The sequence below is a fragment of the Notothenia rossii genome (assembly GCF_949606895.1).
Source record: "Notothenia rossii genome assembly, chromosome: 9".
NCBI classification, from domain to species: domain Eukaryota; kingdom Metazoa; phylum Chordata; class Actinopteri; order Perciformes; family Nototheniidae; genus Notothenia; species Notothenia rossii.
In genome coordinates this window covers 44,974,990-44,986,134 of record NC_136907.1, presented here as the reverse complement: position 1 = coordinate 44,986,134, position 11,145 = coordinate 44,974,990, and the positions used below count along the sequence as shown (strand labels likewise).

The 11,145-nt window shown below is 40.0% G+C and overlaps 1 protein-coding gene across 1 annotated transcript in view; it reads right to left on the bottom strand.

The window, feature by feature from the left end:
- Nucleotides 1-4,418: 4,418 nt before the first annotated feature.
- mrpl37 (mitochondrial ribosomal protein L37) overlaps nt 4,419-11,145 on the bottom strand; it is an 18,985-nt gene continuing 12,258 nt past the window's right edge. The window contains exons 4-8 of the mRNA XM_079649392.1: nt 10,590-10,778; nt 10,325-10,479; nt 9,407-9,532; nt 5,017-5,091; nt 4,419-4,708 (exon numbers count right to left, since the gene is read on the bottom strand). Of these exons, the coding sequence (XP_079505518.1) occupies nt 4,631-4,708; nt 5,017-5,091; nt 9,407-9,532; nt 10,325-10,479; nt 10,590-10,778 (623 nt within the window). The 3' untranslated portion in view covers nt 4,419-4,630. The remainder of the gene's footprint in view (nt 4,709-5,016; nt 5,092-9,406; nt 9,533-10,324; nt 10,480-10,589; nt 10,779-11,145) is intronic.

Sequence of the window (11,145 nt, the reverse complement as noted above, 5' to 3'; positions counted from 1 at the left end):
ATTTAGCCTGCAGCTCTTTCAGACACTTGAGCTATTGTTCTTTAAGAATATTCCCTGCAGAATCTTTATTTCAAATAAAAGGTTTCACATTGCATATTTCCAGCTTCCTTTACACATACTGCTATTATTAATACAAAGTAACTAACCACACACATCTATTGAGTCGATTCCCCTGATAATTGACATGCTGAAACTCTTCGGAATGTGTCCCCTCCCCCAACTCTCTCGTCCCTGTCATAAAAAACTGCTTCCATTTCATATAGAGTAATAAAAGATGTTTAAGCTAATTTCTCCACAATGTTTGTAGCCATTTAGTACCCACACATGAAAGAATAAGAACAGAGGTATAGTTTACCAGTAATCCTGTAGCACATATATTTACTGCAATGAAAACACACACACATCTGCTACAAGATTGTGTAACGCACACCCTTCTTTTACGAGGGAAACATTCCAGCGTCTTGGCCCTATTCCCAAATAAGGGTGTCCCCAGCTCACATCTCTCTCTAAACACAAGGACTTCACCTCAATATATTGGGGGAGGGAAAAGATACTTTTCCCTTCTAATTTAACACACATGAATATATATAAGGTGACATTAAAAGGAATATACCAGATTGAACTTTCCTGCCATACCACGTTACTTTAATCCTTCAAATAATTCAAATAATCCTTCACTATGCAAATGAGAGTTAATTCATGGTCATGTTAAAAGTGCATTTAAAACATTTGCACCATTATATTACTATATGTTAGTTATCAGTAGTTGTCAAATAATTAGCTATTGAAAAAGTGGAACATTGTTCTCCTTTTATCTGCTTTTCATGCATTTGTTAGCCATGATGTAAATATTGTAAGCAGTTTATTAAATACTTTTGAGTAAATCTTGGCTCTTTTCTGCAGATATTATTGGTAAAAACTTGTATTATGCTAATTAGTCATGGTTTTGTTTATTTCCAGGTTGTGCTCTTTGCAGCGCTACAAAATCAACAGGTGTCCTCACAGAACAACGAGTGTCTATGTCTAAGGAGTGGGTGCACTTTAAGATCCAGTCCTCATATTCAAGCAGATCAACATCTCTGGCCTCTTTGAGAAACAAGATTAGACGACATGAGACGTCCAGAGCACACAAAATAGCCCAGGAGCTCACGGAGAAGGGTCAGGGCTCGAGCTTAAGGACGTCCCGTCGTCGAAAAAAATAGTGTCAGGGAGGATAAAAAATAATTTTGGGACGAATTTGGGACGAGACGAGAGTTAAAATAAAAATACCCTGCTAACTCTACTACAAACGGCGATGAAAATTAAATCGACTGCACGTTGTGTGTAGCACACAATTATTAAACCTCCTTGTCAACATAAACACAAAACATTTAGCAACCCGCGAAACACACACACACACACACACACACACACACACAGACAGACAGACAGACAGACAGACAGACAGACAGACAGACAGACAGACAGACAGACAGACAGACAGACAGACAGACAGACAGACAGACAGACAGACAGACAGACAGACAGACAGACAGACAGACAGACAGACAGACAGACAGACAGACAGACAGACAGACAGACAGACAGACAGACAGACAGACAGACAGACAGACAGACAGACAGACAGACAGACAGACAGACAGACAGACAGACAGACAGACAGACAGACAGACACACACACACACACACACACACACACACACACACACACACACACACACACACACACACACACACACACACACACACACACACACACACACACACACACACACACACACACACACACACACACACACACACACACACACACACACACACACACACACACACACACACACACACACACACACACACACACACACACACACACACACACACACACACACACACACACACACACACACACACACACACACAAGCTGTGCCCATGTGCTGTCAGCCAGCCGCACAGCTGGCTGTGCCCGCGAATTCCTGGCCCGCAAATTCGCGGGACCATCTACAGTAGGCTACGTACTGAGTGTGTGTATTTCGCGGGTTGAGTGATGTAAAATGACAATGGTATCCCGTGGAGGAATTCTGAAATGTTTTACCATTACATCACAAAAACGCACAGCAGAACCAGACCCTGGAGCGCCGGCCTCTTTATTGACTTACTCCACTTCATCCCCTATGGGTAATAAGGCTAAGATGAGAACCCTCCATCGTATATAGTCCTTAGCAATATGCTGCGCCTCTCCCCATGTATGGATGGGTACCGAGCCCCGGTATTAAACGGGCTCCGCCCGGGCCGGAATTATTTAAGACAGTGGTAACGTTAAGCTCCGACGTTATCTGACTTTTTATCGGTACTGGAGACATTTAAAAAATATATGTCATATGTAGTATTGCTACATAAACATTATATCGCAGTTTTAGTTTATCCAACTCCGTTTCTAATATGCAATAAGACTACAACATGCGTCTATGATGTATTTTTGAGCTTTCCAATCCAGACGAGATCTCTCTCTCCCGTCTGTGTGCGAGGGGGCGGGGCAGTTTGTAAAGGTCTCCTGACTGTGTTACAGACTGTCCTCCTGGTTAGTGGTTACTCTGGGTTCTGTCTTCAGGACAGAGTGTTGGATTTTTTTTTGTTAATTGGATGGGACTTGATTTGATTCAATATTAGTAATTTTCTCGTTTGTGTGTTTGTTTAAATATATTTGGCCTTTGTCATGTGATTGACTGATTTACTCAAATAAAAAGGTTGATGAATTATCATCTCATGATTTGTATGTTTTATTTATGTTAAAGGTCACTTTGAATGATTTTAACTAATGATAAGTAGTAGAAAAACTAATATCCTAAATTCGGGACGGTCCACATTAATTTCGGGACGGCTTAGATTGTATTTCGGGACGGTTCCGGGAGGATGGTGAAAAAAGTTAGTCGAGAGCCCTGAGGGTGGACAGGATTTAGTTGGAAATGTGGTGAGAGCTGTGTCAGAGACAGTGTTTGCAGTAGGCCATATTGAGATTTTGATAAAAATGTCGATCAATTGTTCAACCCTAGAAGATAAGTGGGCTTTTTCCATCATTGTTCATTCTTTTATTTTTTTATTGTTAATGTCTCTGGCAGTTAAAAGTCACATAAAAATGCTTATAATACATTGACATGTTGATAACACATAACCAGTCTCAAGACTAGTCTATGCATTAGTAAGTGTGATGGTGTTCATGAGGTGTTGCTTCGAGACAGGATGAATACAATTATTACAGTATACCCACTACAAAAAAGTAGACTACACCACTGATTAACATGCATATCAGTACTACAAAACAACAACAAAACACAGCGACTGACTTCCGGTAGTTTGGTGCGTACCATTGGGGAATTTAACACAAGGCAATATATATCAAAGTAAATCAGGCCTAGAAAACTAAAAGCGGACAACTCAGGTAGTGTTTAGGTTGTAAATTACCTTTTAGTAGCTTCTTTTATAGCATGCAATCGCATGGAAATAACAAAAAATGATGTCATGGATTATATATCGTCAATGGAACACAGTCTGTGGTAACAGCCAGTGGACCCAGGCTGAATGACCTGTAGTGGGCCGCTGCCTCAGAGCCTCACAGTCAGTCAGTGGGCGTAGGCCATTTGTTTATTTTGCACCACTCAAGTGTAACAATTAAGCAACATTTTGTGACTGGTTAAAAATCTTTAATAACCAGGCACAATATAGACAGGATGGTAGATATGGGCGGGGACATAAGGGACCCAATAGCAAAGTGTGGCCCTTAGACCCCAACATTCATCTGACCACAAGAAGACCATGATGGCTTCTCAATACTCTAATTTCTCCTCCTCGACTCCCCTCCTCGAATCCTATCCTCGTGTCTTAGTCCCGCCCACAGGAGATGCGAGCGGAGGAGTCGAGGAGGGGAACCGAGGAGAGAGGAGTGGAAGCAGCAGGCGGTTAGAGAAATGAGAACTCCTCTCCTCTGAGCGGTCATTTTAAAGAGACTTCCATTAATGATGACAGGAGACACAGCAGCACTCTGATGGACAGATGTGTTCATGACCACTTATATATTTACTTTTAATTAATTGACAGTGCGGTATAATGAGACAATAACAGGCTACAGATGCGGACATATACACACACATTTATATAAATATATAAATGTGTATATACAATTTCAGAATCAAACAAGTATGAGAGCACTCTCATAATAACGTAACACAATCAGAGACTGGATATACCCCAGTATAACGTTACATCACTAAATATGTGTTATGACCTGGGTGATATTAATTCTTAATTGTATTACTTTTCACACAATTTGCCATCATTTATCTATATCTTGTAACATCACTTCCCTGTCCAAGGGACAGGAACATGTCTGACAGAGGGGAGCAGGAATAAAAACTCACTGAAGTACATATTCAGAGTGTTTTATTGATTGAGCTCTCACAGAGGGATGGAGTCAGTGTGAAAAAAAGACAATGTTGTGAACCAGATTATTGAATGTTTGAAAGAGAAAGGAGGATTTTTGTGGCAACACAAACAAACACACACACTTGACATATGACTCACTGCTAAGAGTGTGTCCATACAAACACACACACACACCTACAGGCCTGCCTGGTCCTACACAGCCCCGTGCAGGTACAGGGACAGGAACTTGCTGAATGCTCCTGGCTTGTATCCTGCCAGACCAGCTGGTACCTGCAGGGAGACACACAGCAACCAATCAGAATCAACTTTGCTCTGCTGCTCTTTCCTGTTATCCAATTACAGCACATTCCGTTTTTAAGGAGATGATGCCAAGCTTCCTCTCTACTCGGCCTGATCATAGAATATAGTAATAAATTAGCCTCGATTGTCTAGTTCTATTTGGTTTATCTCTCTTTGTGTCGTGATGCAGACTCTCATTGGACCAAACTGATTTAAATAATGGTAATGTTTGTGACTTACTATAAGTTACTCTAAGCTTGGGTCACAGTTATGGACAGAAAGAGATATTAGGATCTTACCTTCACTTGCTTCTTTTTGATGAGTGGTCGGACTTTTGCGAAATCATAGAGCTCAACATCTTCATCCAGCCACACCTGCATGTAGCAAACAGCATTTAAACAGCCAGCAGACAACAAAGAAAATGCAGAAAACTCATGTTTTACATCTAACGAAAAGTTCCTTTACACCCGCCCACCAAAATCACCGAAGCAGAGACGCGCACCATCTCCCCCGTCTTCATCACCGTGCCTACGTCAACCGCCTCCCCCCCCCCCCCTTCAAGACAGCATCTGCGGTCTCCGAAGCCTGATAAGAATGTGTGTTTACAAAATGCAGCAAACTCTAACTGATATACTGATATGTGCTCAAGGGCGTATGGCACTCTCAACTCTTTCCAGGACATGCCGGGGCCCCGCCTGCCAGTAGCTTTACCGATATCTGTGTTGATAGGTAATAGATTAAGTGCGGTGAATCAGCTTAGAAACAGGAAGCGCTCAAACGCTTGTGTGAGTTTATCAAATGTATCAGTGATTCCATGTCAGCCACAGCTTGTCACACAAAATATTACTGATAGTGTATTTAACAAACTTAAACTAGCTTTATTAAATGTCAGATCTTTGGCAGAAAAAAGGTTTTTAATCAATGACTTTATCACTGAGCACAATCTCGACTTTATGTTTTTAACGGAAACTTGGATTGAACAAAATAACAGTGCAGCTGTCGAATCAACACCTTTTGTGTTCTTGATAACTATGGACTGACTCAGCATGTGACGGAGCCCACGCACAATAAGGGGCACACTCTGGACTTAATTATCTCAAAGGGTCTGAATATCTCTAAGGTTGTGGTGACTGATGTTGCACTCTTCCTGTGTTTTCTTTGAGAGCTCTATTTCTGTTCACACATTTTTTCAAAAAGATGTACCGTAATTTTCGGACTATAAGCCGCACCTGAATATAAGCCGCAGCAGCAGCATACCACTCTCGGTTCCACTTTTACTTTTGCGCGCTACCTGTCTCACTCTTTTCCGGCCTCCAGCTTTTCCTGCTGGAACCCGCCGCTTAAAGGTGGGGGTCCGCGGACCGGCCATAGAGCCCATAGAGTTAAAGGTGTTGGCCGTTAGCTGTAAAAATCCATAGATTAGCCGCACCGTTATATAAACCGCAGCGTCGAAAAATAGGGAAAAAGGCGCGGCTTATAGTCCGAAAATTACGGTAACCACAAAGCGATATTTAACTGAAAATACTAGGGAAATGTTTACTCGTAATCTTTCTTCCACACTTGCCCCTGCTAATATCTAATTTTAATTTAAAAATTTAAAATGTTATAGATGCCATTCCTCCAACCAAGGTAAAGGAAGTGTCTGGCAAGAAAATATCTCCATGGAGAAAGGCCATGACCGTGAAAACAGCAAAAAAGAGTGTCGAAAAGCTGAACGTAGGTGGCGAAAAACAAATCTCCAGGTTCACTTTGAAATCTATAAAGAGAGACTTGGCCTTTATAATTTGGAAATGAAAATTGCACAGTCTTTCTCCTCTGACATCATTGCCAAAAACAAAAACAACACACTTGCCTTGTTTGCTACCGCCAACAGACTAACAAACCCCCAGTGTCAGTAGCCTCTGAATTTCTATCCACCAGGGCCTGCAATGACTTTGCCTCCTTCTTCACTGACCACATTCAGAAAATCAGACAAGCAGTCAGTGCCTCTGCATCAGGTACAGCAAATGTGTCCACTTAAAATCAATTCAAACACCATGACACAATTCCATCAGATTAATGATAAAAACCTAGAGGACATTATTCAACTTCTGAAATCCTCCTCCTGCTGCCTTGATATTATTCCAACAGGATTTTTCAAAGAGGTTTTTCGTTGCATGGCCTCAGATTTACGTCATATATACAAGTCTCTTCACTCAGGTATTTTTCCACAGGCCCTGAAAACAGCAGTAATTAAACCGCTCTTAAAAAATAATAATCGAGATGCTTCAGTAATGAACAATGACAGGCCCATATCAAACCTGCCATTTCTAGGTAAAATCATTGAAAAAGTTGTTTTTCAACAGTTGAGTAACTTCTTGCATTTAAATAACTGTTTCGATGTTTTCCAGTCAAGCTTTCTTCCAAACCACAGCACTGAGACTGCTCTTGTAAAGGTCTTCAATGACATCCACTTAAACACAGACAGTGGCAGAACTTCAGTGTTAGTATTATTAGATCTCAGTGCTGCGTTTGACACTGTTGACCACAACATATCACTAGACCGACTAGAAAACTGGGTGGGACTTTCTGCAACAGTTCTAAATTGGTTTGAATCCTACTTAAAGGACAGAAAAAACTTTGTTTCTATAGGTAAATACATATCTGAGTGGACAAATATGACCTGTGGGGTACCAAGGCACCATCTTGGGGCCTCTTCTCTTTAACATCTACATGCTACCACTGGCTCAGATAATGAAAAACAACAAAATAAGTTACCATAGCTATGCGGATGACACACACATTTACGTAACAATTTCACAAGGAGACTATGCTCCAATTCAAACACTGAGTAAGTGCATTGAACAAATCAATGACTGGATGTGTCAGAACTTTCTCCAATTAAACAAAGATAAAACTGAGGTAATGGTTTTTGGAGCCAAGGCAGAACGTATAAAAGTTAGCGCTGAGCTTCAGTCTGCAATGCTCAAAACAACAGATAAAGCCAGAAATCTAGGTGTAGTCATGGACTCTGACCTGAGTTTCAACAGTCACATTAAAACAGTTACTAAATCATCACCAAAAGATTATATCTAGGATAAAATGTCACAGCAGGATTTGGAAAAACTTGTCCATGCTTTTATCTTATCTAAAAAATCTATTAGAAAGCTGCAGCTGATTCAGAACGCCGCTGCTTGAGTCCTCACTGACACTAAGAAAGTGGATCACATCGCTCCAGTTCTGAAGTCTTTACATTGGCTTCCTGTGTGTCAAAGAAACGATTTCAAAATACTGCTGCTGGTTTATAAAGCTTTGAATGGTTTAGGCCCAAAATACATTTCTGACCTCCTGCTAAATTATGAACCATCCAGATCTCTCAGGTCTTCAGGGACTGGTCAGCTTTCTGTCCCCAGAGTCAGAACTAAACATGGTAAAGCAGGGTTTAGTTATTATGCTCCAAATATCTGGAACAAACTCCCAGAAACCTGCAGGTCCGCTGTAACTCTCACTACTTTTAAATCCAGGCTGAAGACTTTTCTTTTTGTCGCTGCTTTTAATTGATATATTCATATCTTAAACTGCACTGTAACTTTTATTATCTTTGCTTTTTATCTTTGCTTTTAAATGAGTGTTTTTAAATGTCATTTTATATCATTGCTTTTAAATTAGTGTTTTTAGATATCATTTTATAATATCTTTCTTAATGCTCTTAATGTCTTTCATTTTTGTAAAGCACTTTGAATTGCCTTGTGTTGAAAGGTGCTCTATAAATAAACTTGCCTTGCCTTTTTATGACAACACAAATTGCACTAGTGCAATATACAATTTGGAGTAAGATCAATATTTGGTAAATGCAAAATATGTGAAAATATTTGAATGAAGTATTGTAGAGCTGCAGAGAAGTCCAGGCCTACAAACAATCTTAATAAAAAAATCAATGTTTGTTAAAGATCCTATTCAACATAATATATTTTTCAAAAATGTTTAAAAAATGTTAATTTACTCTAATATTGCCGATCATATCTAAATTACACTATAAGTCAAAATAATCGCAATTAGCTATTTTCTTCAAATTGTGCAGCCCTATTGGAAAGCTCTTTGCTTGTGTATTTACAGCATAATATACAGCAGGGGTATCCAAACTATGGCCCGGGGGCCAAATGCAGCCTGTTGTCCATTTTGAATTGGCCCTCAGCTAACTAATTAAAAAAGTATAATCTAATTGGAATATGGCCCAGAGCTGAAACTTGTGTTTTTCTTTTATTGTACGTCCTACATATATACGTCGTAGACATTCGGTCAATTACAGTTAAAAACTTTTTCTAACCAATCTTAGTTGATAAAGAAATGCATTTGCATAACAAGCTTTTTAAAATAATTTTCCCTTATTATAATCAATCTGAGGCTTCTGTTTTAAGGAACGAGCTGCTAACACTTTTGTAAGAAAATAAATGAAAACCTATGGAGAGCTGGGATGTAGGCTGTTTTTTTCCAAAAGTATATTAAAGTTTGGAGCATCATTTACCTACATTTGAATGATTTTGCTAACCTATAACTTAACTTAACATATGAGGCAATATACATCACCCCAAGCGAGCAGCCCATCCTTTTGTATATTTCTCTGTATGTGGCCCTCAGTGAAAAAAGTTTGGACCCCCCTGATATACAGTAATACATCACAATGATTTTGATTTATTGTTAATGGAGCACCTGGTTCTTGATGCCTTCGTCTCCAGAGAGATCCGTGGTGTTGAGCTGGAAAACCATAAACTGGAAGATTCTGCCGTTGGTCCCCACTGCCTGTACGGTTACCGGACGATCTAATACACGCTGGGGCTGACACACACACACACACACACACACAACACAAAACACACACACACACAACACAAAACAGGGAGAGAAAAAGAGACAGAATGATAAATATAGAGTTTGAGAATGCGGATCAGCATCTGGTTAAACAGGAAACCTTTCTACATATAGACACAGACCATTTCTACATATTTGCTTTTATGTAATACAGTGATGAAGGAATGACTACTTAATCCTATATCAAATATACTTTATTCGTCTCGCAGCGGGGACATTTTGAAAAACCCGGAAATATGCTTTATATATATTTTGGTTAACTGCTTTATGTAAGGCCTGTGGTTAACATAGGCGGAAGAGATTTTCATGTTTGGTTCTACGACATATAACACATCAGTAATACCCCTAGTTAATGTCTGAAGCTTCTATAGTTCATATTAACAGCCGTTGATAAAAAGTGATTAAATGAGACGATTAAACGTCATCATGATGAACATTAGCCTCCTTTAGCTTAGCGGTGGGGACATGAAGAGATGTGACCATGATGTAGTTTGTTTATAGCCTAACGTTAGCTTCTTACTTCTGGAGATTGCCTTTTACATTTCAAACATCACAAAGCGGTGTTAATATGTGAAGATTATCGAGCAAAATGTGTAAGTATCATAAAAGGTTGTTTTCAAAAAAGCTTAATGTCTGCAATATTTCTAAAAGATATCCCATTGCTTTTTGCCTACGATCTTAACTTCAGGGTTGGACTACAAAAATACACTGCACCACCTCATGACATTGTAGTAAAAGTGATAAAGTGTAAATCCTTACCCCATACAGTTTCTGTGCACGGACCAGAGCGTTGCCAAAGGTAAACATCAACATCTTGGCTCTGAACTGATCCGGACGCAGCTTACAGTTAGCATCAGCTCCCTCCAGAAAGAAAAGTGTGTGGGCATGGGGGTACGGGTAGTCATCCCTGAAGCCTGATAGGATAACAGAGAGGTAGTTTTATTAGGTGACACTCCTTAAGCTATACTCAGTCTCAGGGAAAACCAAAAAACAGCTCACTAATGTTCTGTAACATGTTCCTCACCTGAGCAGTTAATCTCCTCCTTGTACACGTTCACCTTCTGCAGGTTGATGGTGGGAGAGACAGGATAGAACGTTTCCAGCACATGATCTGCCGTGTCGCTCACTTCCTGTTTCCCAGAAACCTCTGGGAGAGGATCCATGCAGGTGTGCAACAAACCATTCTGACCTCTAATCTGGAACAGGTCCTCTCCTGGTGGTTGAACATGGAATGAAAATAAAAAGCTGTTGCAGAATGCATTCAGTATGTTTAGATTGATTTCCTCTGCCATGTTTGTTGGATTGTGAAAAACTACTGGCCCAATTATTAAACTTGCTGGAAGGGTGAAGAGCAGGCCAATAAGACCCAATGACATTTTGTAGTGTATCTGAATTGCATGGGAATACGCACATTCTTTTTTATATTTTGTTTACACCGAGAGAAAGAGCATTTGGCTTGACTGCACTCTCTAAGAGTATTGATCAACTTTTTATGCTTATTTACTGTCCCCGGGATTGCAAGATTGGTCCGTCTCGCTGTTGGTTTACCTTTTTGCAATTGTACAGTGCAATAATCACTG